Here is a 25,636-nt window from a genome sequence, read left to right as displayed (position 1 = left end):
GATTTATAATTTGGGAACGTCTAACATGAATATATGAATTAGTTAAATAAAGAAATTTAGCAAAATAAACATTGAAACAAAGTTGCATGCTTCATTTTTCATATCGTGCGCCGGGTCGTAGAAGCAAAGGAACGTACTATAAACCATCTCAATAGAAAATTTTCAAATTTTTATGATATAAAGAAAAAAAAAATGACTATTGGCTCAGGTTAAGCAACCAACATGTTTATGTAATAAAAAAAACCTTGTAATTCATTTTATAATTACTGGAAACCCTCAATCAATAGCAACGATATGAATCGGGTATTTTCAGAGGTTTTACCTTTAGGCAATGTTTTCTTGCGAAAAATCCTTGTCCGTTCATCAAGTTATTCATCGAATGTAAGTTTTATCTTTATTTTATCTTTTTGTGATTGTTTTTATTTTATTAATTAGAATTCATAAAAACTTTGGGGTTTACAAATTAAAAAACAAAATTAAAAAACAAAATAATTCCTCCCCACGAGGGCGGAGTTAAACACAAGGTCATTTTTTTTTTTAACGTAGGAAAAATCCAGCAAAAAAAAGGGATACTCAAGATCAGGACGAAAATAAATATTGCCTCAGTCTAGAAAGAGTTCTTCTTTAAACAGACTACACTTTACTCCTTGACCCCAAATTTCCGTTCTATACGATTATTGAATTACGTTACAATTTAAATTATAGCAATATTTATTTATCTCCTTGCTAGAAGGTTAGACACAAGATCGTGTGAAGTTTTGAAAAGTCAATGCTGTAGGTGAAGTGAACTCTGACGTACTAAAATGCATGAGCAGCCCCGCCGGTCGCGTCAGGCGATTAACAAAGAGAGATGGAAAAGTCTGGGAAGGTGAACCTCATTAACTTAAGTCCTCAAATTCATAACAAAATTAAATAATTGATAATTGTTGAAAGAGACAGTCTAAAATAGTTTCTTAAAAAAAAATTAATAAAATTTGTGAACAAGGTTCTTTTACAATTATTGAACTGTGTTTTTTTTTAATAATATTTTAAAGTTTTGTGTTCAAATTGGCACTTGTGTCAGCAATTAAAAGTAAAAAAAAAAAAAAAAATCCAAAAATGTTTATATAATGAACGTACTCGTTACATAACGAAGATCAGAAGATGTCATATTTTAACAATTATGTAATTTGAGCAAATGTTTTTTTTTATGCAAGAAAATCGAAATTTACGACTAAACGAGTCGGTGTTTTCGTCCGATGAAATAAATAAGAGAGATATAACTCCAATCGAAGAGTCGATGTAAAAAAAATCAGCCTTATGTTCGATACAGTTTAGAAGTAAAATCACTAAAAATCGTAAATTTTGATTTTCTAAGTTTAACTAAAAAAACAACAAAAAACAAAACACAGGGGGTTTGTATTATTAGGTTGGTGCAAAAATAATGTCGTTTATATATATATATATATATATATATATATATATATTAGTTAAACGTCAAAAAATGATATTATTTTTGCACCATCTAATATAGGCACCGCCAAAAATGGCCGCAAAATCAAGTTGTTGTTGTTTTTTAAAACTAAATTACATTTATTAAAATCCATTATTTCTGAGTAACTTTTTTTTTCCAGAAAGATAAAACCCTGAATTTTATCATATAGAAAACAGAATAATGTAAAACTTTTTCTACTATTTTTAATTCAATTTTAAATGTTAAATTTTCCCAAAAAGTTAACAATTGACATTTTTTGTCTTGCACAAAAAACGTATTTAAATATTTAAAAAAAAGGGTTTTTGAAATAATTAATTTATTTATTTATTGTCTAACTAAGATTTAGGATGATTTTCTAAGAGAATATGCAAAAATATTATAATATAAGTACCGGAATTTCAAATAATTCCACTTATTCATATAGGTAACCAGATATTTCGCATCTACGTAGAGTTCAGATCGACTCTGTTTACGTTTTCGTTTTGATAATAAGAAAACTATGGAAGACCAAACAGGCCAAAAAAACTTATTTTTCAGTGACGAAAATTTCAATGTATTATTAAGCTGAGGCTGGCCAGTACCAGATGGGTGACCATTTGTATGAGTTTGGTTTTTAATGTGTATGTGTGTGGGGGTTAGGCTCCCCAAAATGGGGGGGGGGGGCAATTTAAAGCAGAATAAAAAAAATTTATTTCAGCGCGTTTGGTCCACCGTAGTCGAAAGGCGGCAAACGTTTTCAAACGGGATCGAAAAAAATGATGCTATTTTTAACACAAAGGGCACAATATTTATCGAATGTTTTTTTTTGGTATCGATTATTCAAAGCATGCCCTGTTTAATAATGGTCATGCATTATTCGGCTCGCTAAAAAAAAATTGTTAATTTATTTATTAAAAATTTTAAAATGGCTTTTTTCGTATAAATATTAAAAAAATTTTTTTTTTTGTTTTGCTTAACTTAAATTAATTATTTTACTTAACATATTCACCGAATTTCACACTTCAAAACTCAAAAGCGGGATAATTAAACACAATCGAAGTTCTGATATTCAGACGTCAAAATAAGGTATGCAAACAATTTTTTTTTTTTTTTTTTTTTTTTAATCTATAATTCTGTCCGTTACAACAACACAATATGTTTTGTTCAGCTTCAGATGATTATTTTAAGCATATTTGTTCCCACTTCAAAACAAGGGGGGGTTTTGTAAGCAAAAAAATATATATATATAAATATCGTTTATGAAAAATAAGTACACTGTTATAAAGTTCATTCTTCTCCTAACAATCGCTGAAAATTTCGTATTGATCGGATAATTACCTGATTTTTGGTAGATTTTTAAAAAGACGGTCCGTCAAAAAGTACTGACCTGCCCCCCCAGTTTTGGCGGTGCCTAATCTAATACAATCCACAAAGGTACGAAAAAGTTGTCAAAAACAAAAATATAACAAACAAATGTTATCAAAGCAATATAAGTTACTTTTCTACTCAACTGGGTAAGTTTTTATTCAATCTAAAATGTTTATTCGGTTCGAAAAACAAGTAATATTGAGCTCTACCGAAAAACAAGAAAAATGGCCGTGATGTCTTAAAGTCTCGATAATCACTTCAAAATAAGAAATAAAAAAATGGTGGTAGAAACCAATAAATGTCAAGAAAGCCGGGGAAGATGGACTAGGTGTATCAGAAAGTGGCCATTAAAAATGATGATCAGAACTTTAATAATTCAACTTACTATTTTTCGAAACTTATAACTACTTGAAGAATGTCATTCAACCCCCTTTTTTTTTCAATTAAAGGAGCAAAGACCAATTAAAAAAAAAATAACAGGTTTAATAGCAAATTATGCAATATTTGTTTTTTTTAAAGCGGTTTTCTTTAAAAAATTTTTAAAGAAAATCAACATATTTTGGCTTGCTTATAAATATATGTATATATAAATGCCAAAAAATCACTTACTTAAAAAAATATACTATTAAATGGGTAGTTCCATTCTTCATTGTTAAGAATTTATCTATATTTATATTTTAAATTCCATGTATTTTTTAAATAAAAGGATTTTTTAAAGCGAGGGTCGTAGAAAATCGCATTTTTGCAACGTGTTTTGCACGAAGCTGTAAATAGTTGCTGCTGCTAAAATGAAATTTATGAAATACAGATTCGTCCAAGGGACATAAATAATGTCTCTTTTTTATTGTGTGTGTTAACCAAAATTAGTATTTTTCATCCTCCGTAGTTAAAAAGGAAACGCACATTCACTTATAAATTTTTTTCCCCCCTTGAACAAAAAATCCGCTTCATCGATTTTTTTTTTTTTTTTTTTTAATTCTTTTAATGAAATACACGAGTTTTTGATCAATATATTTTAATACTTCTTTATCGACTAATTTTTTTTTTTTTTAAATATCTAAAAAAAGAAAACATTCAATGAAATAGAAAAATTTGCTGTCAGCGTCTGGTATTTACTTGACGATGTAAGCATAACATGAGCTTTCATTAAGAAAAAAATCAACATGGTTTTTAAACAAAAAGGTTTTACACTTTGGACTTTACAAGTAAATTTCCAAAAAACTATTCTTTTTTGTTTTTGTTTTAAATTAGAATATTTTCTTTATTGATCTTTTATCTTCAATTTGTGATATATAAACTAAATTATTCAAATTTTAATAGATATTTTAAAATGGGAAGGGGGTGAATTTGAAAAAAAATCTTTCTCTAAAATATTATATTTGGTTTATTGGAAAGAGCATAAAATTTCACATTGACCCTGAAAACATCATAAAAATTGAACCAATAGAAGAATTTTGATAGATTTTTAAAGTTTTAAAAATTGAAAAATATTTAACTCGTAAAATTCTATTGATTTTATTACGTAAAAAAATGGCTGCATGAAGGTACGCCGGAATTTTGTAAACATTTTGTAAACACTGTTTTTTAAAAAATAAAAAAATAATATTTCTATTATTTTTTAAACAACTTTAATAGTTTATTTTGGAAGTATATTCCATACAGAAAATAAACAACCTACTTTAAAAAGAGAAATTACGAGTTTTTTTTTATTTTATTCGCAGTTTTCTGTTGGGGGGTGTCAAAAATTCCTCCAAATTTCTGATACACTTACTTTTTACTGCCTTCGTTCAGGATTGAACTCAGCACCTTTGGGTAACTGTAAACTTTGATACAACGTCTAGGACCACTCGGCCATATGTCACTAGGACAAGCAGTAAAAAGTAACATTCAAAACAGAGAATCAGCAACTATGTCCCAGAGCCTGGCTGGAGTCCGAACACGGTACCCCCGTAATAATAATAAAGGGTTGGGTTCGAGACTCCTAACAAACGGTTCCCCAGTTCGATACAAAACACCTGATGAAGGCTGGAGGGCAAAACGGCTGAAACGTTGTGACGATGACAACCAAGATGAGGAAGTCAGTCCGACAATCTCAATCAATGAAAACACCTCATCTCAAAAATACAGACAATTACTAGCATTTTGTTTGTTACAAAGTAACATGTAATGGCCATGTTTGTTACTCGTAATGTGATTGTTGCATGGCTGCTTTTAATGTGTTTGTAAATCTTTCAATTTCTGATTCAGCTTTTGGTTTGTCGGCCATGTTTGTTACAAAGTCATATGACACTGAGAACAGCAACGAGAATGTATTTAACATGTTCCAGTCATGTGCAACCAACATCAGAAATACAGGTAAACTATATCATAACGTTTATTTTTGTCATAATATTTTTTTGCAATCAAATTGTTAACTGAAAAGTTAGCACTTGTTAATGGACACTTATTTTACAAACACTAAAAACTACAAAGTATTTATTTACAAAAATGAAAAAAACAATGAAATCAGTTTTTTTCTTTTCTTGAATTAATTATTTTTGCAAAAATTGTTTTTTGTAAGATTTTCTTTATTTATTTTTTGCAAGACTTTTTTCTTTTTCTGCAAGATTTGTTTTGCAAGAATTCTTCCTTTTTTTTTTTTTGCAAAAACTTTTCTTTTTTTTTTTTGCAAGAATTTTTTCTTTTTTTGCAAGAATTTTTTTCTTTTTTTGCAAGAATTTTTTTTCTTTTTTTTTTTGCAAGAATTTTTTTTCTTTTTTTTTGCAAGAATTTTTTTTCTTTTTTTTTGCAAGAATTTTTTTCTTTTTTTTCAAGAATTCCTTTTATTGCAAGAATTTTTTCTTTTTTGCGAGAATTTTTTTTTTGAAAGAATTTTTTCTTTTTTGTAAGAATTTTTTTCTCATTTTTTTTTTGCAAGAATTTTTTTTTTTTTTTGCAAAGATTTTTTTCAAGAATTTTTTTATATATTATTTAATTAGAATTCATTATTGAGAGGAGTATTATTTATTTATTTTTATTTTATTGCAGATTATTATCCTCATCTTTTTTTTTTGTTTTTGTTCTATTTTTGTTCATGACGTTTCAGCCAAGTATTCCTCTGGCCTTCATCAGGTTGTTACTGCGACGGGATAGGAACTCTGAATCTCCTAAATGCATCCTCAGCAATTACTGCCTTCCATAGTTGTTGCAACCTGACGAAGGCCAGAGGAATAGTTGGCTGAAACGTTGTGAAACTACAACTAAAACAAAAAAGATGAGGATAACAGTCCGCAATAAAAAAAATTTTTGTTTTGCAAAAATTTTTCTTTTTTTTTTTTTTTTTTTGCAAGAATTTTTATTTATTTTTTTTCCAAATTTTTTTTTTTCAAGAAAGTTAAGGTGTGTTTAATTATACAAATGCTTTGAGTTCGTTGGAGCACAGAGGTTGGGGCTTAGTTAATAGTGCGGGACCGATTAGGTTGGTAATTCTTTTTGTCTAAGAGTAAGAAACAATTCATCAGGTACGGCAACAATTCTCCATGCATTTGGTGTAGAGATATAAGATACTCTCAAATGTGAATAATTTTCTAGCACAGTAGAGAGAGCGTCTACTTTCTTTGCAGCAGCCTTGGCAATGTCCTCAATGTATTTTTTCCGATTCATATTGTCTTTAGGCTTCAATTATTTATTTATTTATTTTTTTTTGTACTGGTACAGCTTTTGAACCAGATCAACTCGGTTAGGGTTAAGTTATTGTAAAAAAAAAAACATTTTCGAACCGTTATATACTCATGTGTCCCTTTTTATAAGCCGACGGACAAATCCTCCTGTCATCATCTTTGTTGTAAGCTGTTGATAAAAACTATGTGAATGCTTGTTTAGTTTTTATTAAAAGAGAAAGATGTAAACAATTTTCTCGCTACACTTAACTCTCTTGTATGCTGGGGATTTTATCCTCGGGCCCATAAAATTAACCGAGATTAAATCATTCCTGTAATGATCCAGTCCTTGTTGATTTTGAGAATAAAGCTAAGTTCTAGGTGATCTATCCTCCCAGGCCTTTCCTTCTCTCTTTGAGAACAGGTTAGTTTATTGCTAATCGCCTGAGTCTCCCACATCGGGGAATGCCGACGGGGCTGCCCATGCACTTTTTGCAGGTCTGAGTGCCCCCTCCTTTCTGACCTTGGTATCACAGTTCTTGCAGTGGGAGAGAACTAAATAACTACTTTATATGCTTCCCCCCCCCCCCGGGAAGTGGCATGTTCATTCAGTTTCGTGGTTAGCAGAGAATAAGATGACCTCCTCCAGCAAAAGTGCCTTCCACCTTTTTTTTTTAAAGGTTTCAATTCCAACCTCTCCATTCAGGCATCCAACAGTAAAAACTAAGGAATAAATTTTTTGTTTATAATTTCATAAAATTTTGCCAGTAGTTTTTCTCTGACTGATTTACAGACATCATCATCATCATTGCCACCACCATCATCGCCATCATCAGTTTAATATTTGTTTTATATGCTGTCATGTGTCTAATAAATTGACTTCCAAGCTAACGTATCTCTGACCAGATCTTTATATATTTCTTTTTCTCTCAATTCCATTCTTATCACTTCTTCCCTCTCTGTCAACTGACTCTGCTACTTTAACATCTATGAACCAAAGAACTCTCATCCATTTTTTTCAACATGGTCATACCATTACGTAATTTTTTTCAACATGGTCATACCATCTGCACACATCTTAAAACTGAATTCATATATGAATTTATGTACCGTGTGATGTCAAGTACATAGGTAGAACTTCTCAGAGATTAAACAAGAGAATTAAACAACATATCGCAGCTAATTTTTTCAAGGTACTACCTATAAGTTGTATTCCCATGGGGGGTGTATATATTCTGTACATATATACATGTGTATGTAACGATATGTCAGGTCATGTCATATGCTACTGGTACCATGTAATCCAGTACTACCTGCCTCATGGTCGGGTCATCGACGACTAAACTGGTTCCCCCACCAGACTTGTTTGGCAAGGAGGGTGGCTAGTCTCCCTGAAGGATTAAAAAAAGACCTTCCAAAGGGGCGAATGAACCCTTTTTCTGGGTCAACGGCCAACTAGCACCGTGTGTGTTTGTGTGTGTGTTGGGGTGGAGAGGGCTCCCGTAAGCCGTGGTGAAGGCAACCTTTCTAGGAGAAGCAAATCTCTGATTTAAAAAACCATAAAGCGGGAGACCAGTACCCGCATTAAGCTGGTCTGCAGTTTAACTTGTTGCTGGCTATCTTGCTCTTGCTTGTTGGTGGATCTCAACATTTTGAACCGAGAGAGAGACTTAGCTGTCGTACAAAGCTAAGACTCTGTAACATCATCTGTGTATAGATACTCCCTCAGGCATTTGTCTATTAAAATGGTCCTGTGGCGATGGAAGTCATTTTTGGGCTCATGGACTTTAAGTCTCTGAGGGAGTGGCACTTGTCTGACAAGACGTTGCAATCATCATGTAACGAGTGTCTTATTGAATGTCTGTTCTTCATGCTTGTATTTTCATATGATCGCCTAGTTTATCCGCTGTATGTTCACAAATAACGACAATTAAGGGACAGAATAAACATCTTTGTCTCTTGCCAGATAAATGGAGACGTACCTTCTATAAAAGGGACGAATACCATTCTTTGGGGTTACAACATTTTGCCAATTAGGGAACACACTTGGCTCATCTTTGATCTTGCTCGGCCGAAAGCTGCAATGAAAATTCTACCATAGAACAACAGACCTTGTTTTTGGCAACCTTTATTCCAGAATGTTGTTCGCATTTTGGAAAGGTTGAACACTTATACAGTGGGTCCTAAATCTTTACTATCGACATTTTCTCTTACTTGGAGCCATTACTGTCCCTGACCATCTTTCTTCCTGACTGGGTCTGCTAACTCTGACTCCCAACTCTTTACTAAACGACACGTGTATTTTTAAGTTATCTCGTTACGTCATTTTGTTCTAACATTCTTTTTCACCAAGTTAACCTTTTTGTTTGTGCTAGTTATGAAAACTAACATTCCTTTCTATTAAAACATTTTAATAGAAAGAATTTTATCTGTAAATATTTATTTCGCTTTGATAACATTCTTTCTGGCATTTTATTTTTACAAATATAATGATCATAATAATAATCGTCAATCAGCACATCTTTCGGCATTAATATCCAACATTTGCAGTTTATTTGCAGAAAACACTATATTTCACTACACTGCCTAAATTTAATCTTCATCCAAGCAAAGCTGCATTTTTATTAGACATGTGTGTGTGCATGCGTGCGCACTCGCGCGCGCATATGTGTGTGTGTGTGTGTGTGTGTGTGTGTGTGTGTGTGTGTGTGTGTGTGTGTACTGTGACTTATATGTTTGTTTCATCTATCCCTTTTTTTTCAGAATCCCTGCATATCCGGACAAATTCGAAATGCGAGTTCAGGTTGGATGCAAAGTCTGAAGACAAAAATTGGTTGGCCGCAGAAAATGAAGCATTCAAAATACGTAAGAAATGCATGAACACAAAACTTGTCCATTTTAAATTCAAAAATAATTTTTTTTTTAAATATATTTTTCATTTTTTTTTGTTTTTTTTAAATATATTTTTTTTTTTTTAAATATATTTTTCATTTTTTTGTTTTTTTAAATATAATTTTCATTTTTTTTTTTTTTTTTTTTTTTTTTAAATATATTTTTCATTTTCCTCAACAAAAGAACAAGAATTTACATGACACTGTCAGTTGACGATGGTTGTAAATCTTTGAAATTGAATTCCTCTACAGTATTTCACATTGCTGGCAGGTCAACCATGTACCAATATTTTTTTTTTTTTTTTCAATATATAAATGAATTCTCTTTGGTCATTATAAACTTTTTAGAAATCGGATTATGTAGGTGTTTAGTCTGCGATAAGTTAAAAAAAATATTTTTTTCCTTCCAGGAATTTAAACTGCATTCTTTATTTTTATTTTTGCATTTTTTTATTCAAAGCTTCTTTAGACTATATATATATATATATATATATATATATATATATATATATATATTGTCAAAAAACGACTTAATTTTGTACTAGCCTAATACTTGGATTCTTCGGACTACTGTCTTCATCTTGAACGTTATTTGTACAATGTTTCGGTCGATATAATCTTTAGGCGTATCTAAACTGCATTCTTTATTTTTATTTTTGCATTTTTTTATTCAAAGCTTCTTTAGACATATATATATATATATATATATATATATATGCTAAGAATGTCTTTGAATCTGATATTATTTTTGTTATTTTTTCAGAAATTAGTCGAATCTGCTTACCATTTATATATGTGCGCTGTTGAGATGCCAGATTATTTTCACATGATTCATGGTGAGTGATTTTTTTTTTGATTTACTAGTTGTCTGTTATTAGCTGTTCTCTCTTTCTCTTATCTTTCTCTCCCTCTCTCTCTCTGTTTCATATCTTTTTTTCTTCTCTCCTTTCTCTCTCCTATATCTCCCCCTTTCTCTCTCACTAGGAAAACTGACTCCTCCTTAGGGCTCTATGGACAAATTTATCTTTACTTGACCTTTGACAACTAAATATTTTCGTTTACTAGCCAAACAGAAAAGTTACTAGCCAAACCCACATGATTTTTAGAATATGACATTTTCGTTCTGTGACGAGTATGTACATCACAAAAATTTTTTATATTTTTTTAAATAAGTGTACTTCTAAATATACACTGAATTTTACATTGACACTTGAGCGTATAAACATTCAAATTTCTTCAGATGTTTTTTAAACAGCCTTTGTTAAAAAATAGTCAAGAGTTTGTTTCCATGTTTGCAAAACATTGAACCTAGAAATCCAGACTCCTTCCTTTGGTCACTCAAGAATTTTGTAAGCCACGACACGTAATCAGCAAAACTTATCGCGGATGTAGCACTTTCCTCTGTGAATCCTTTGCGATAGCAACTTTACTTTTGATGATGTTAAATGACATCACTGCTGACGGGACGATCCCAATATTTTCAAGCAGATTTTCGCATAATTCTCACTTCCCTTATTTTGTCCTTTAGTTCTCACATTCCATGAGTGATGTTTCCGACAAAGGGGAAGAATTGCTGCATTTCTAGGTTGGAATCTATTTCATATTGCATATATTACTCAGTGTTTAGTTTTTAGCCTTAAAGTAATATTTTTTAAGTCCTTACATCAAGTGGCTTCATGGCTTGTGCAAGTCTGTATCGAAATGTCAAACCTCACGGTAACCCGTTCCATTCGTTAACTTGTGAATACCACCTTTAACCAATGCATCTTGAAATTGAAGCTCGTCCTAACGAGAAAAAACAAAATAAAAACAAATAAAAATTTTTTTTTCAAAACTAGGATGCCAGAAATTCATTTGATATCTTATATATTCCAACCAAGAAATCTTAAGATTTTAACAGTCTCCTTAAGTGCAATTCTTTGTATCTTTCTTGCACATGGTTCACTGGGTATAATTGCCAGGTAGTTTTTGAAATTTTTTTCTGAGTCTGGTTACTCCTATAATTATTGGAATGATAGAAATCTTCCTAAGATTCCAGTTTCTTTTTATGTTGTACATAAAATATTGGTATTTCGTTATCTTTTCACTTTTAGCTCTGTTTAACCCGGCATCATTTGGTGACACTAACTTCTACTAAGGTTTCTTCTTTCTTCTTCTTCTTGTTCCATATCACTATGTCAAGTTTAACAGCTCTGTTTTCTAAGTACGTAGCTGTAAGAATTGCGTAGTCATCATGGATGGTGTACGACTTATTTCCAACTGTTTTTTCTGGTAAACATGTTCCCAGGACTTGTTACTGTATTCGACATTCAACTTTTTTACAGATTTTCCAGTGAAGATATTTACACTCTTCATAATAGCTGTCTCCTAGCAGAATATTACAGTTGAATGTCTACTTCTGTGTGACAGCTTTTTTTTTTGTGTGTGTGTGTGTGTGTGTGATGGGGTGGGGTGGGGTGGGGGGTAGCTTACAAAAGAAAAATGTTTACAGCACTTGGTATTCTCAAGCGGTCATTTGTCTAAGTACTGACCAGGCTCTACATTGCTTAACTTCAGTAATCGGATAAGAGCCAGTGTTTGCAATATGATATGGCTGTATCGTTGTCATCATCATATGTAGAATGATAATATTTGGTTTTCAATTTATTTCAGATCTCAAAATGCCAGACACTTATTATTCCTGGTATTTGTTGTCGGAGTTGCATGCATGGTAAGTTTTCATTTTACTTTTAGATTTCAACAAATTTCACATCCAAATTATTTTGAAACTAGCATGACCTGTGGAAATTCCATGGAATGAGAAACTTATTGAATCAACAAATATGTTTTGATAAAGCTAATAATTTTTTGGATAGCACAAAAAATTAGTTTTTTGGGGCAAAAACAACACGCAACACTAACTTAAAAATTACATTTTAGATATAGAACTGATCCAAATGAGATAAATTAATAAAATCTTTGTTTGCCAGATGTCTTCATTGGTTCGATCACACCCTTTGACAACACCCAGATGACTTTATCCATGAAGTCATTGACCCAACAGCACCACCATCACCAGGTTAGAGAAAACATTGCGGTGGCCAACTCAAAGCCTGGCTTAGGATAGCGGAACTGAGTCTGGATCTCTTTTGGAGTCTGTCGTTGGAACCGCGATTGGCTTGCACTCATAATGGAAGCAGTCTTGGATCGCTGTGCCTGATCAGCCAGTGTTCTGGACATAAACTTGTTAGAAAATGCTGACCCACCTAACGCAGGGTGAATGCCACAACTATGACCATGACATATATTACTATAATTATTTTTAATACCTACAGACACTAGTGGTTCATCTTTTTGGAAATAATCAGTGCAGAGAGTCATGATTACCGCCGGTTGCAAGATTCGAACCTGGCCATGAAGCCATCTTTGACTCCATTAGCAAGGAACAAAGTCTGAAAGTGATCAAGCGATTTTAATCTTTAATCAATAATAATAATCAATAATAATAATATCTTCAAGAGAGCCGACGTTACTGTCTGATGTTTGAATAGTTGCATGTTCTAAAATGCACCAAATAATCAGGCGTTTAGAAAGTAGCCACAAACATGATTTCCCAAAATTGTTAAATTTGGATTTGCAAAAGTCTTGCATTTTTCCAGCTGTGTGAACTGGAACACCATCCTGTGTCCATACATAATCACTATCAATCTAGTTGCTTTAAACCATCCCAGCACCTGGTATCTCTGAGGCTTGTAACATCTATTAATGTTGATATTTTCATCAGTTTTGTAGAATTTTATAAGCATTTTTGTTTCTTTCCATGTGGAACACCAAAAGCTGTAACGTGAGCAGGATGTTTTGTTTTGGATATCCTTTCAACTTCCACTGTCGATTTTGCAATAAAATCTGTCATTTCTGCGGCTCAGAATCGACAGTAATAATCTTTTCAAGAGAAGAGATTGACAAAATGAACCATGTCATAATTTTATTGCACTTTTCCAATTTCTTTTTTTTTTTTCATAGACATTGTCAACAAATTATTTGGTGTTTTTCTGTAAGATTTAGATTTCAAATATTTTCTTGCATCGCTAGTTTTGTTGTCAACCTCAAGTTCAGTTGCCATTTTTCTCTTAAATTTGCTTGTTTACGATTTGGGATTTGAAAACTTGGTACTCCTGCAGTATTTTACCCACCGATTTCACGATCTTAGCCGAGCGTTGATCGACATCCGTCGGAAAACGCCGGAACATGGCGAGCGGTACGATACTCTATCAGCCAATCAGGGCGCTTCAAACGAACGCGCAGCAGACGAATAATTTTCATTGAAATTACACACATAGCGTTTCATTTTAGTTATTTTATTGTTCAAAGTAAAAATACACAGCCTTTCATTTCAGCTATTCAATTTAGCGAAGTCTGTAGAAAATCTTCCAGTCGGAACTGTTGTTACTGTTTAATAACGTTTTGTTAAAAACAAACAAACAAAAAAAAAACATTGAAGTGTTTATTACTGTTGCTTACCCCCCCCCCCCCCCAAAAAAAAGCTATCGGAAAACAAAATGAACCAAAAACAAAAAATATTCAACAAAATAAATTTATTTTACTTTAAAAAAACTTACGGTAAGTGTTTGTGATTTATTTTATCCAAATTTTTTGTATTAATTTTATCCATTTTGTTGTGTGTGTAATATCTTTTCCTTGTAATGTTGTTGCTATTCACATACTTTTAGCGTTCTTGCACCGTAGCTCCGAATTCTCGGTTTTCGTCGGCGTTAACGCCAAAAGCGTTCGTCAACGCTCGGCTAAGATCGTGAAATCGGTGGGTAAAATACTGCAGGAGTACCGAAAACTTTTAATAAAAACTTTGGTACGTTTTTTTTTGTTGATTCCTTCGTTTCCAGACTTCCTCGTAATAGTTTTGCTCATAGGCATTCTATTCTTGGTATTGCAAACATTATTTATCAACATGCCAACTATTCTTGGAATCTTTAGTGTGACGAATACCTTCAACAAATCACACACGTTTTGACATGTGCTTTTATATTGACAAAAGTTTCTGAAAAGTTAACAATAATGGCGTTAGATATGAATATCAAGTCAAGATACACAGATGTTGGCATATGAAAGTCTTAATTGCAAAGATGATACTGAACTGTGACAAAATTTTTACGAGAACGTATGACCTCATTCAGGTCATCTAATGCATTGTTTGTACTTCCTAACTGCCTCACACGCATCTAACGTACGTTTCAAAACAAAATAATGCCTGCTGAAAAAAAAACAACTAAACATTCATTGTAAATTTTGCTTCCTCACTTTGTAGAATACACCATTTTGTCTTATTCATAATCGTTGGACTGCATTAATGGCGGTTCATTAGGAATTTGTTAACATTGGACTTGAAGACATCCAAGTTGTAGTCAGGTGTTACATCATTGATGTCACCAGGTGTTGTATGTATATCTGTCTATTTGTGGTTATCTGCCTGATTGAAGATATTTTTGTTATGTGCGTCTCTTCACTTTTTTTTTTATTTCAAAACAATTTTGAGTTCCTTTAATTTTTCGATGATTCTGTTACGATCTTTGAAAAATTTATTCATTTAAAAAAATGCTGCGAAGAAGGTGGGCTCTCTCTACCATGCTAGAAAGCTACTTACGCATGGAAGTATCCTATACCTCTACAAGGCTACCATTCGTCCGTGTATGGAGGATTGTTGTCACATTTGGGCTGGTGTATCTGCAACTAGTCTTTCACTCCTGGACAGGGTTCAACAGAGAGTCACCAACCTGATAGGTGCTGAACTGTCAGCTAAGCTTTAACCTCTGTCCCATCACTGAAATGTTGCATCTGCCTATTTTACAAATATTTTAATAGTGGATGATCATCTGATGAACTACAAGTCCTTGTACCCCCTCGACGTAAATACCCTTGACAAACCCGACAAGCAGCAAAATCCCACCCCTTCACAGTAAATATCCTTAGATGTAAGAAAGCCTTCTACTCTAATAGTTTCTTTCCCAGAACTGCTAGACTTTGGAATTCCCTTCCGAGTTCTTGCTTCCCCAATTGTACTGATATGCAGAAGTTCAAGTGTAATGTGAACAGACATCTTGCTGCTCAACTCCCTAGTATTCCTGCAACTTATGTCTCTGATAGTAGCCTGCTACATCAAAATGGTACTGTTCCTTGTTTGGGATGAAAATGTAAAAAAAAAAAAAATGTTACATATATCGAAACAATCTTTGATTTTTTTTGCAGGATGATTTTAGTACGATTGTCTGTTTGCGGGGAAGAAGGTAAATTCACCCGCGGACAATATATGAAAGCATTTTGGGCGGATGTCAAGAAAAGAAGCAGTAAAGTCGGGGTGAGTATATCGTTTTCTTAATGTCTTGAAATACGGACGAAAATTGCAAAACATATGTAAATGAGTTCTATGTATGAATGGTTGCAATAAATTAAATGAGTTTCGATCAACAAGTAAAGAAACGGGATTAAAAAAAATGTTTGCAAAAAAAGTCAAATAAAAATTTTGAGGCACAAAAACAGATATTTTTATTTGAGACTAACTCCTAATTCTCCCACTCACAGAGGCAATCTCAATAAAATAAAGACTGTTGGACAGTTATAACCCAAACTTGGTGGACAAGTCAGATGTGAATTTTATTGTAACAGAAATGGTTGAATTGCCATTGGTAATTTTGATTAATTTGAGAAATTCTATCAAATGTATATCATTTTTTAAGATAAAAAAATTATTTTTATAATTATTGTTTATTTAAATGAAAAAATACAATTTTTATTTTTATAAGTGCTTAATTTATTATTTGAAGTCTAACTCATGTCTGGTCAGATTTTTATTCGTCTCTCTTTCTCTTATCGTTTCCTCCCATGTTTTAATATGCTTTCCCTTGTGAACTGACCCTGTTATCACAACTGTTCTACATCTACTAACCCAATAAGTTTCATCGATTCTTTCAGCGTGACCATACCATTGGAGTGTCCTGTTCTGCCAATACTGTTCAGATTTAATCTTCCTCCAATATCAAATCTAAATCTGTCTTTTAATAATCACATTACACATCCATCATATTATTTGCATATCAGTTTTCTCCATGCAATGCATGTCCTCAACCCGTCACTGGCCAGGTTTCATTTCCATACAGCATCACATTGCGGACACATGCCTGATAGACTCTTTCCTTCATCGACAGTCGGATTAGTAAAGTTTCCTTAACTTACCCTATATGTTCCTAACTCTTGCGATTATACTAGTACCTACTCCACCCTGTGCTCCAGTGGTATCACGAAGGTAACTGTTGTAATATTTTTGATATATATAATGGAGGTATGCTCCCTGAAAGTTGGGAGATTCTATTTATAACCGCCGCCGATAGGAACTGACAAATCAAATTAATTCACATTCTTCTATCAACCAATCAGAAACTAGAATTTGCTCCATAAAAATGAAATCTTTTAGCATTCTAGTACATAATTTTTTCGGTCAACACAAAAAGGAGCTTTTGCTCTTTGGCTGCAAAATTATAAAGTCCGGAACCTGTACAGAACAGTGACCCACTGAACATTCTTCATCTCCAGGACTTGTATAGAATATCTATCCATCGGGAACTCTTCTGAAATTAAACATGGCTTCCAATTCAAGAGAAACATAACTTCTCGTAAACCTCAATAATTTTGGTACTGATTTTGAAACACGGCCAAAAAAACAGTACAACTCCAAGAATACAAAAATATCTACAGAACCAGTAACTTTTCTTCTTTCCTTCCCAAACAACAACCAACATACCTGAAAACGGTCAAAGACTACACGAACCGAAACGTTGCACAAATAAAACTCAAGATGAGAACAATAGTCCAATCAATACAAGTAATAGAAACAATAAGTTCATCATCCAAATATACTTTGTCTACATCTGAGTTCCTTGCAACGAATAACAAAATTCATTTTTCTTTTTCCAGACTTCTCCATCACGACAAGAAGAATTAACCCTACTACACTACCATTTTAACTCTGCCATTTTTAGCTACGATGAGGTAAGCATCTTTGAACTGCATTTGAATTTTTGTACTTTTTTTCAACAAAAGTTTTTTTTTGTTCATGCTTAAATTGTTTATGAAGATTTTTTTAAACATATCAAGAAAAATTTTTTGTAAATATTTTTTTAACATCTCAAGATAAAATTTTTATAAATATTTACAAAAAATGTTATCTTGATATGTTTAAATATCAAGATAACATTTTTTGTAAATATTTTTTTAAACATATCAAGAAAAATTTTTTGTAAATATTTTTTTAACATCTCAAGATAAAATTTTTATAAATATATTTTTAATGTATCAAGAAAAACTTTTATGAATATTTTTTTAACATATCAAGAAAAAAATTTTATATTTTTTTAACATCTCAAAAAAAAAATTTTATGAATATTTTTTTAACATATGAAGGTAAAAATTTTTATAAATATTTTTTTAACATATCAAGGTAAAAATTTTATAAATATTTTTTTAACATATCAAGGTAAAAATTTTATAAATATTTTTGTAACATATCAAGATAAATGAGCAGGGTGAACACAGGAATCCTAATTTATCTGTCATTTATGAATTGGAGTTTTTTTTCTACAAAGGAGTCACCACTTATCAAGACCACTCAAAGATAAAGGTTAATGGATGTACGGTGGCCATCAGGACAACAGTGTAGCAATTGTTAGTCGTGAGAATTTGATATAATTTAAGGGGACGGCTAGCAAGAACTTGTTTACATTGAACTTGAAGACTACTATACTGTAGATAGCTAGAAAGCAGGCCAGTGAAACAGAGTTCCACAGGTAGTTAGTTCCACAGTATTAAGTATATTAGAAACAATGTGTATTAGTCTGTGTAGATGTTTGAAATGTGTAAAATATAAACGAGGATCTTGTCTATTGAATATAGCAAGATCCACACTTGTAATAAAAAATATTATGCGTTGAACATAGACAGACATGTAAATATTAGGAATGGTTGAAAATGGGTCATTATTTAGAAAGTACTAAATTAACCAACAGAGTATTATGAATGAAAAAGAGAATAGTGGAACAAGTGAGCAGTTCTAAGAAAGAAGCTTTGCTCATGGAATTAACATTTAGCTTTAGGCACAGATAGAGAGTGGGAGAAATTGTTGATAATGGTTTTAGCTAGACGAGGGTTTTTTTTGTAAAAGTTTGGCAAGGTCGGAATATAGATAAGCACTTGCCATGAAAATAGCAATAGAGCAGAGACAGTTTAGTAACCTCTTTTCTGTGGGGAAAGAGGTTGCAGGGAAGTAGGTACATGCAAAATGAATGCCGATGCTCAAAATGAATAAACATTTTGACCCTTCCCTTTACTTAAAAATCCATCAAAAATCAGGAAATTAACCAATTTTAATTAAATTTTCAGTATTTATCAAATAATGATCGCGGAATATATTGAACCCATTATTTTTATTTAAATCTTAGTGGAAATGTATTATTTTGTTTAAACAAAAAATACCTTTATTAAAGTTATGGTTTTCTGTAGTAAAAAAAACTGATTGAATTTATTTTTGCTTTTTTTATGAAAATAAAGCATCGTAAATTGTAACAATAAAAAAATATTTAATTTTTACAGGAACATTACAAAAAAATCCCCTAAAGTCCGTATTAATGAATTCGATATAACTCGAAGAAAAATTAATTTCTCGAACTATCGATATTATCATTGAATTAAGCATTGTTTATTCAATATTTTCACAGAAAAAAAAATTATAATAGCAAAAATATTTCTACTTTTTTTTTAAATTACAGGTTTCGCATGATTTTTATATGTAAGATTTTAATATTTTCCTTGCTTGAATGAATGTGAAACTTTCGGCGTAACATAATTTTTATATAAGATTGAACAATAATTTAAAAAAAAAAATTTTATTTAAAAATAGGAACATAGAAAAATAATTAAATTTAAAAATAGTAAAAATTATGCAAACGTTCAGGATAGGAATGTATGGATGCACGTCTGGGGCAAAAAAAAGAAAACTAGCACCCCTCCTTCCTCCTTTTTAATTACATGACGTCATTTTCACAGTCTTCCAACTGGCTGAAATTTTGGGCTTTCGTATATTCCGTGTTTACAAAACTTTCGTTTGTTGCGCTTTTGCGAATGGCTGAATCACTCGGTTTTTGGGCTAATAAGCTATTTTTTATACAAACAAGGTGGTTTTTTTTTTAAATTCAATATCTTAGGACTTTACTTTACTAATTTTCTTTGAAATAGACCCAGCAAACTAATATTTATCTTTTAAACGATTTTTACAATGAATTTATTTAACTTCAAAATTTAGCTGAATTGGTTAGCTCACCATGAAAACATTTTTCATAACTTTTTTTTTTCCTGTGTACAAAAATTTTTTTCCTTTTGGAAATTAAATTTAGTCCTTAATCTTTCAAATACAATCAAAAAGTAGTCGGAAACCTACAAAAAAATTATGATAAATCGGCTTTCAAAACTATGCCCCCCCCCATCTTTATTTGTCCATTTTTGCCCGTACCTACAGAGAAGAGAAAAAGTCACCATCTACCAGGTTTCAAAGCCGGTTTTGAACTCCGTCATGGAAGGATAGGTGGTTCCAAGCAATTCTTGCTCAGATGTGGCAACAGTACTCAGCCTTACCTATTCTACATTTATTAATCCAAACACTCTCGTCCATTCTTTCAATGTGGCCATACCATCAGAGTATCCTGTTCTACACACATCTCCTCATACCTTCATCAGAACTAAGCCTTCATATTGCACATTTCTTGTATCATTCTTATATCATTTCTCTCCATGCAACTCATGTCCTCAATACGTCACTAGCGAAGATTCATTTCTATGCGTCTCTGATAGACTCTTTCCTTGGTCGACAGTGGTAATGCTCTGCTGGTTTGTAATGCTAGAAATTTTCTGAATTTACTTCATCCACTTCTCACCATCATGCAATCACACTCGTTTGAAAAATAAGAAGAAGACACGTTTTCTATAGAGGTGAAGGTGTAGTTGGTTTGTCAATAGTTGTACGAGGTATCTTCAATAAGTTTCTTTTTTTTGTACAGGCATCTAAAATTGTTGTATACTCTTGAAAATTCAGTATGTTATTGCTATACATCTTATGAGATGACTGACCAATTTTTAGGATTTCAAGTTCAAATGAACAGCTACAGTAAGAATTGGAATACATCCTACCAAAGCCTAATTATCACAGCTGTTGAAATTCAAAAATACAATCTGGACAGGAAGACAATTTAAATGAACGCTATGCAATAAAATTCTGTTCTAAACTTGAAAAAAATGGCACAGAAACGTATAGAATGCTTTAGACTGCTTTTGGACCATCTTGCATGAATCAAGCATCAGTTTTTAAATGGCATAGGAGATTCAAGGAAGGTAGGGAGTCTGTGAGGAATGATGGGAGAAGTAAGGAAGTCAGAACATCAGTTGATTGGCCAAATAAAGAATTTCATGGATAAGGACCGTCGTGCATCTATAGAGACAATAAGTGCATAGTTTGATGTCAGTGTGGGAACTGTGCACACAATTATTCACGACGAACTGAAGATGTGCAAGATTTGCGTGAAGTTTGTCCGAATAGTGCTCAGAGAAGATCAAACTATTTGACCGAGATGGGCATCAGTACAGTTCCTTGCCCTCCCTATACTCCTGACGTTGCGCCGTGTAATTTTTGATTATTTCGTAAGCTCAAGGAAAACCTTAATAGCTGTCGTTATGAGACAATTGTGGAGATGAAAGAGGCTGTGAAGAAGGTCGTTGACACGCTCACTCAAGCGGACTTCCGTAGGAGATTTCCAGAAGTTGTTGGAACGATACAAGTGCATTGCAACCGGAGGAGATTACTTCAAAGGGGAATAAAGTTTCATGTGTGTACTATCAATAAAAAAGTGCTCGTATGAAAAAAAAGTCTGGAAACTTATTGAAGGCACGACATAAGTCTCTGTGCCTTTTATTTTCCAATTATATAATTAACTAGCGGGGCTACCCGGCGTTACCCGGGTGTTTGGAGGTGTGTGTGTGTGTGAGGGGGGGGTAGATCAAAACAACCCCGTTTAAAAAAAAACGTTGGCCGGGTGTTTAGAGGTATAAAAGAAAAAAAAAGTTTTGGTAGGAAGGTAGGCTTGAACCCCGAAGCCTTGACGTGAAGGTGGAAAAGAAAGGGAAAAAACCCTGACATCTAACCCGCTCGGCCACGAGGGGAGAGGAAGTGAAAACTGTCTTAATTTATAAAGTGAAATTGACAGGTGCAAGAATTTAATAAGGTCAAATGTCATTTCTGTGTATTTGTTTGTTTCCTCTGCCAAATGAAGAGCAATTGTCTGATATGACGGGTTTTTCCCTCAATATTGATCAAACCTTATTTGGTTTCTGGACGTCTAGGCACCGAAAACACAAATTTGTTTTCACAGTTTCACTTTTTTATACTGAAAAGTGAAACGAAGACGTGGCGATCAAAATGAATCTTGAAAATAGCAAAAGTAAAAGTCGGGCAAATTAAAGATAGGCGCGACCTCCATTTGTAACTCATAGATATTATGATTTAGGCAGTATATAAAAAGTTTTAAGGAGTGACCCAACTGAGTGCGCCCCCCCCCAAGCCTTTGCCAGATACACAAAAAGTGCGCACACACACACATTTTCACTTTTATATATATATATATGGAGTTTTGACAGTCTCTCTTTTTCTTTTTTTTTTCAGGGTTTATTAAGTGATGATCGAATTCTTGCCAATGCTTTGTGGCGAATATTTTTTGAATGTGATGTATCTGATCCATGTTTAGTTGAACTGATGGTCCAATATGTAAGGAAGCAGGTAAGACACTTTTTTTTTTTACATTTAATAAAACTAGCAAAAAAATGTGACCCATTAGGTCATCCATTGAGCTTGGGTTAGATTATTTGAATTGAGAAAAAGGGAGTTTGTAAAGCCAGTCAAATATTTATAAAGGTTAAGCAGAAATCAAAGAAACTGGTGTAAACTTGAATTTGTCATTTTCATATTTGCTTATTTCTGGGGTCCTTGAAACCTAATTGATCCGTTTTTTTGAATTAGGAAAATATGTGCTTGTAAATCGAGTCAAATATTTAAAAAGATAAAATCCAAAATTAGTTTCTTTTTACTCACTCGATCTATCTTCTTCTTTTTTTTTTTTTTTTTTTTTTTTTTTTTTACAAAGGCATCACCACATTATCAAGGCCCAGAGGCCACTCAAGGATAAGGGTTAAAGAGTGTACAGTAGAAATTGGACAATATAGTAATCATTAGTAATGAAAATTTGGTAAATTTGATAACTTATATGGAACGGCTCATCAAGAACTTATTTACTTTAGACTTGAACACAACCATATTGTAGTCAGCCGGAAAGCAGGAAAACGGAAGACAATTCCACAGGCGTGCAGTTCTAAGAAAGAAGCTTTGTTCATGGAATCTACGTTTAGGTTTAGGCACAGATAAAGAGTGGGAGGAATTATTGATAGTGTTTACAGCTAGACGAGTGTTTCTTGTGAAAGTTTGGCGAGGGGGGACCATAGATTTAAGCTCAGTCGAACACTTTCCATGAAAATAACGATACATCAGAGACAAACTCGCAACATCTCTTCTGTGAGATAGAGGTTGCAAGGAGGAGAAAAGGACATCTCCTACGAGGCTACGAAGTCTATTTTGAACTCTATCAAGGCAGGACAAGTCCTTTCTAGCAGCTCCTGCCCAGATGTGGCAACAGTATTCCATCCTTGGACGTACCTGGCTCTTATATAGATAGAGAATAGCATCAGCAGTGAGATATTTACCGGATCGATAGAAAGATCCCACCATTTTCCCAGCGGCCTTGGCAACAGATTTGATGTACGTGTTCCATTTAAGATCAGGAGTAATGGTCAAGCCCAGAAGCTTGTCAAAACTTGAGGCCTCCAGAAGACGAGAGCCATTCATTTCAATTGATGCCAAATGTGGATTAGAATGTTGATGATGTAAGGAGAGAAGCTTGGTTTTAGATGCATTAAAAGTAACCAGCCACTCCTTTCCCCATTGTACTACGTGCTCAAGATCAGAGGAGAGAGAATTGGAGAGAACTTGGTCGTTTACTGTCTTAGATGTGCTACCATAAATGGTAGTGTCGTCAGCATAAATGTCTACAAATGATGTAAGGATGTGATTTGGAAGATCATTAATGTAGATCAGGAAAAGAGTTGGGCCCAGGATGGACCCCTGAGGGACACCGGCATTAATACTGTGAGCTTCTGATTTTTGCCCCTCAACTACTACTCTTATGAACCTATCAGAAAGAAATGATTTAATAATTGAGAAGACTTTTCCAGCTATACCATAGCTCGCGATCTTATGAAGTAAACCTTTATGCCATACTCTATCAAAGGCTTTAGATATGTCAAGAGCAATTGCCCTAGAAAGATTGCCACCGTCGAGAGATTTGCTAATCCTATGTGATATAACTGTAAGCACATCTGCTGTAGATCTAGCAGAACGAAAACCATATTGAGTGTCACTAAGGTTATTTTTGTTGAGATGGTTGATTACTTCTGTATTTAACACAGATTCTAGCAACTTACTCATGACGCACAGGAGACTTATTGGCCTGTAATGAGAGGGGGATGAGCGATCACCTGAATTCTTAAATACAGGGCATACTGATGAGATTTTCCAGGGAGATGGGAAACTATTCTCCTTAAGACAACGTTTAAACAGTTTTGTAAGTATGGGCGCTAGTTCAGGTTGAAGTTTTTTGAGTACTATAATTGGAATACCGTCAGGGCCAGTTGCTTTACTGGAATCAAGGTTTTTGATAAGCTTGGCAACATCACGTACAGATATACGTATATCACATAGCGTGTTTTCTGATACAGGAGGAAATATTTGGGGTTGGCGGCCTTGGTCGCAAAGGGTAGAATTAGCTGCAAAGTTCTTTCTCCTTCTCTCTCTCTCCCTCTCTTTCTCCTTCTCTTTCTATCTCTCCATCTCTCTACAACTATTGGTCAAACATTATTATCTGACATTCTATTATAATGGACTAGGTACTTCTTCAGTTTACAAACCAATCTCCAGCAACTTCAAATCGGCATCTTACAGTAAATTATGTAAGCAGCTGAAAGATGTCGAAGTAAAGATTGTAAGACAATTAATACAAAACACGCCCCCCCCCCTCCCCGCTTTTTTTGTGTTAAGAATGGTTTTCTAGATAGAAAGCTATTCTTAACATGAGGAAAGGAGAGAGGATTTCATGTTGACATTACGTGTTGAAAGTCATTTTTGGTTTTAAAAATGTTTCTTGATTAAAAAAAAAATTTCACGCTTTTTGAAATTTGTCGTTTTCTGATCCACTTATTCATATTGGCATTTTCTGTTTCCGTAACTTTTTTCACCGGAAGATGCAGATTTTTGAGTTAAAAATTAAAAATTTTTTTTACAGATCAAACATCTTGATGACCAGCCAGATGAAATGATCTTTCGACACGGACTAATCTCCTTTTTGCCGCTTCACGGTGACACTGAAGACAAAACAAGAAAAGAAGAAATATGGAAGAGAGTTAGAGAAAATGTTTTAGTAATAAAAAAATAATTCTAAAAAAAATTGTTTTTAAAATATTTAATGTAAATTAAAACATGTTTTTGTTTTTAGTTGCGTTTTTTTTTTCATTTTTTTGGTAATTTTTATTTTTTTACAAACCGTGAGTAAAATCTCTGGTCCCCCCTCACCAATCTTTCACGAAAAACACCCGTTTAGCTGAATCCACTGTGAAAAATTTCCCCCACTCTTTATCTGTGCCTAAATCAAAACGTGGATTCCATGAACAAAGCTTCTTTCTAAGAACTGCACGCCTGTGGAACTCTGTTCCGTCTGCCTGCTTCCCACCTGACTACAACTTAGATGTCTTCAAGTCCAACATTAACAAATTCCTAATGAACCGCCCCCTTAAGTAAACACTTCATCAAATCTCCACACTAACGTAATGTACTTGCAATAACCCTTATCCCTGAGTGGCTTCCGGGCCTTGATAAGTGGTGACCACTGTGTAAAAAAAAAAAATAATCATAGTTGTGCAGATGAAATGATTGCAACACAAACTATAAACTGGTCTATCACAAATTTTCAGCTGTCGTAAATATTTTGATGCCGAACGCATGCACCGAATCATCTGAGTGCACTGGTTACTCTAATGTGCATCTAATGCTTTAACATGCATTAGGTCGATTGCATGTTTCTGGTGCATGCGAATAATTT

At 33.2% G+C, this 25,636-nt stretch overlaps 1 protein-coding gene across 2 annotated transcripts; it reads left to right on the top strand.

Moving 5' to 3' along the window:
• Positions 1–149: 149 nt before the first annotated feature.
• On the top strand, positions 150–25,032 carry LOC145280142 (ubiquinol-cytochrome-c reductase complex assembly factor 1-like). Of its 2 annotated transcripts, XM_080131909.1 has the most exons (9): positions 150–381; positions 5,069–5,176; positions 9,223–9,324; positions 10,114–10,186; positions 12,003–12,060; positions 15,591–15,699; positions 17,313–17,387; positions 22,099–22,212; positions 24,824–25,032. In XM_080131909.1, the coding sequence occupies exons 1-9, from the start codon at positions 295–297 to the stop codon at positions 24,971–24,973; spliced, it is 876 nt and encodes a 291-aa protein (XP_079988035.1). In that variant the 5' UTR covers positions 150–294; the 3' UTR covers positions 24,974–25,032. The 2 variants fall into 2 exon arrangements, with proteins under 2 accessions (XP_079988035.1, XP_079988036.1); XM_080131910.1 differs by lacking the exon at positions 5,069–5,176.
• The last annotated feature ends 604 nt before the right edge of the window (positions 25,033–25,636 follow it).

Source organism: Euprymna scolopes, chromosome 7 (genome assembly GCF_053919585.1).
Source record: "Euprymna scolopes isolate OS-2025 chromosome 7, ASM5391958v1, whole genome shotgun sequence".
Classification (NCBI taxonomy): domain Eukaryota; kingdom Metazoa; phylum Mollusca; class Cephalopoda; order Sepiida; family Sepiolidae; genus Euprymna; species Euprymna scolopes.
This window is presented reverse-complemented; position numbering and strand designations above follow the sequence as displayed.